Here is a 2,566-nt window from a genome sequence, read left to right as displayed (position 1 = left end):
TAAAATGGTGCTTCTTTTCTCAAATTAGAACTGTGAAACTGAACTGACAGCCATTTTATGTATATTTATGGGGTTGGTTGTGAAAGAAAGCCATGGAAGCATTGAAATGCACCCCACAGGAACAGAACCAAAACCATTTCTGCTGTGACCTCACCTTTTTAAACACCACAGGCATTTGACTCACTAGGAATTGCCCATCAACCTTGAATCAATGCATGCCATCCAGTTTTGAAAAGTGTGGGAATTAGAAGTGACTGTTTTATTTTTGTTTGATTAACAACCCATTCTCTACCCCACTGAAGATATATGTAAACTTTGTGTCCCTTTTGAATTTTATGTGGCTATGCTATTATGTTGCTTTCTTTTTGTTTCTCCTTACCCTTACAGGAAATAAAATGTACGCTTGCTGCTCTACAGTAACTTTGGAACAGGACCTCAACAAAAAAATGCATATCTGGATGCTGCAGACAATTGCATTTGCTTTAACATCGCTAGTCCTTTCGTGGGCAGAAAGCATCGAGTATTATGGGGAAATCTGTGATAATGCATGTCCTTGTGAGGAGAAGGACAGCATCCTAACAGTGAGCTGTGAAAACAGAGGGATCATCAGCCTTTTTGAGATCAGTCCACCAAGGTTCCCCATCTACCACCTCCTGTTGTCTGGGAACCTTTTGAACAGGCTGTACCCAAACCAGTTTGTCAATTACACAGGGGCTTCAATTTTGCATCTGGGAAGCAATGACATACAAGACATCGAAACGGGGGCCTTTCATGGTCTCAGGGGTTTAAAGAGGCTGCACCTGAACAATAACAAACTGGAACTTTTACGAGATGACACTTTTCTTGGGCTAGAGAGTTTGGAATACCTACAGGTTGATTATAATTATATTAGCATCATTGAACCCAATGCCTTCAGCAAACTGCATTTGCTGCAGGTGCTGATTCTCAATGATAACCTCCTCTCCAGTTTGCCCAACAACCTCTTCCGTTTTGTGCCCTTAACTCACCTGGACCTAAGGGGTAACCGGCTGAAGTTGTTGCCCTATGTGGGCCTTTTGCAGCACATGGATAAAGTGGTGGAGCTGCAGCTGGAGGAAAACCCCTGGAATTGCTCCTGTGAGTTGATTGCTCTAAAGGATTGGCTGGACAGCATCTCCTACTCTGCTCTGGTGGGAGATGTGGTTTGTGAGACACCTTTTCGCTTACATGGTCGAGATTTGGATGAAGTCTCCAAGCAGGAGCTTTGCCCCAGGAGACTCATCTCGGATTATGAAATGAGACCACAGACACCACTGAGCACCACAGGCTATTTCCACACTACCCCAGCTTCAGTCAACTCTGTGGCCACTTCTTCTTCAGCTGTTTACAAATCCCCCTTGAAGCCCCCCAAAGGGACCCGCCAACCCAACAAGACAAGGGTGCGCCCCACCTCCCGCCTGCCCTCCAAAGACCTGGGATACAGCAACTACGGCCCCAGCATTGCCTACCAGACCAAATCACCGGTGCCTTTGGAGTGCCCTACTGCCTGCACTTGCAACTTGCAGATTTCTGACCTGGGCCTCAATGTCAATTGTCAGGAGAGGAAGATTGAAAGCATTTCTGAACTGCAGCCCAAACCTTATAATCCTAAGAAGATGTATCTGACGGAAAACTACATTGCTCTAGTACGCAGAGCAGATTTTGTGGATGCTACTGGGCTGGATTTGCTGCACCTGGGCAATAATCGGATCTCGGTCATTCAGGACCGGGCTTTTGGGGATTTAACTAATTTGCGAAGGCTGTACCTGAATGGGAACCGTATTGAGCGGCTGAGCCCAGAGCTGTTCTATGGGCTGCAAAGCCTGCAGTACCTCTTCCTGCAGTACAACGTCATCCGGGAGATAGAGGCAGGCACCTTTGATCCTGTCCCCAACCTTCAGCTCTTGTTTTTGAACAACAATCTGCTGAGGTCTTTGCCAGGGAACATTTTTTCTGGTCTGTCTCTCTACAGGCTGAGCCTGCGGAGCAACCACTTCTCCTACCTGCCAGTGAGTGGGGTGCTGGACCAGCTGAAATCCCTGCTGCAGATCGACCTGCACGAGAACCCCTGGGACTGCACCTGCGACGTGGTGGGCATGAAGCTGTGGCTGGAGCAGCTTAACACCGGCGTCCTGGTGGACCAGGTTATCTGCGAGTCCCCTAAGAAGTTTGCCCAGAGCGACATGCGGGCCGTCCGGGCGGAGCTGCTGTGCCCCGACTACTCGGACATCGTTGTTTCCACGCCCACGCCGTCCCCGGGCCAGCTGCCGGCCAGGACCACCCCCTCGTCCTCCACCGTGCGCCTCAACGGCACGGCGGGGGGCGGCGCTGGCGGCGGCAGCTCGTCGGTGCCGCTCTCGGTGCTCATCCTCAGCCTGCTGCTGGTCTTCATCATGTCGGTCTTCGTGGCGGCGGGGCTTTTCGTCCTGGTGATGAAGCGGCGCAAGAAGGGCCAGGGTGATCACGCCAGCGCCAACAACTCCGACGTGAGCTCCTTCAACATGCAGTACAGCGTCTACAGCGGCGGGCACCACCACCACCACCCCCA

At 50.7% G+C, this 2,566-nt stretch overlaps 1 protein-coding gene across 1 annotated transcript in view; it reads left to right on the top strand.

Annotated features, from left to right (window-relative positions):
* Window positions 1–395: 395 nt before the first annotated feature.
* Window positions 396–2,566, top strand: part of SLITRK5 (SLIT and NTRK-like family, member 5) — a 3,704-nt gene continuing 1,533 nt past the window's right edge. The window contains exon 1 of the mRNA XM_010006361.1: window positions 396–2,566. Coding sequence (XP_010004663.1) covers window positions 396–2,566 — 2,171 coding nt within the window.

This window comes from Chaetura pelagica, unplaced genomic scaffold (genome assembly GCF_000747805.2).
Source record: "Chaetura pelagica isolate M959 unplaced genomic scaffold, ChaPel_1.0 scaffold29, whole genome shotgun sequence".
In the NCBI taxonomy this organism is placed as follows: domain Eukaryota; kingdom Metazoa; phylum Chordata; class Aves; order Apodiformes; family Apodidae; genus Chaetura; species Chaetura pelagica.
This window is presented reverse-complemented; position numbering and strand designations above follow the sequence as displayed.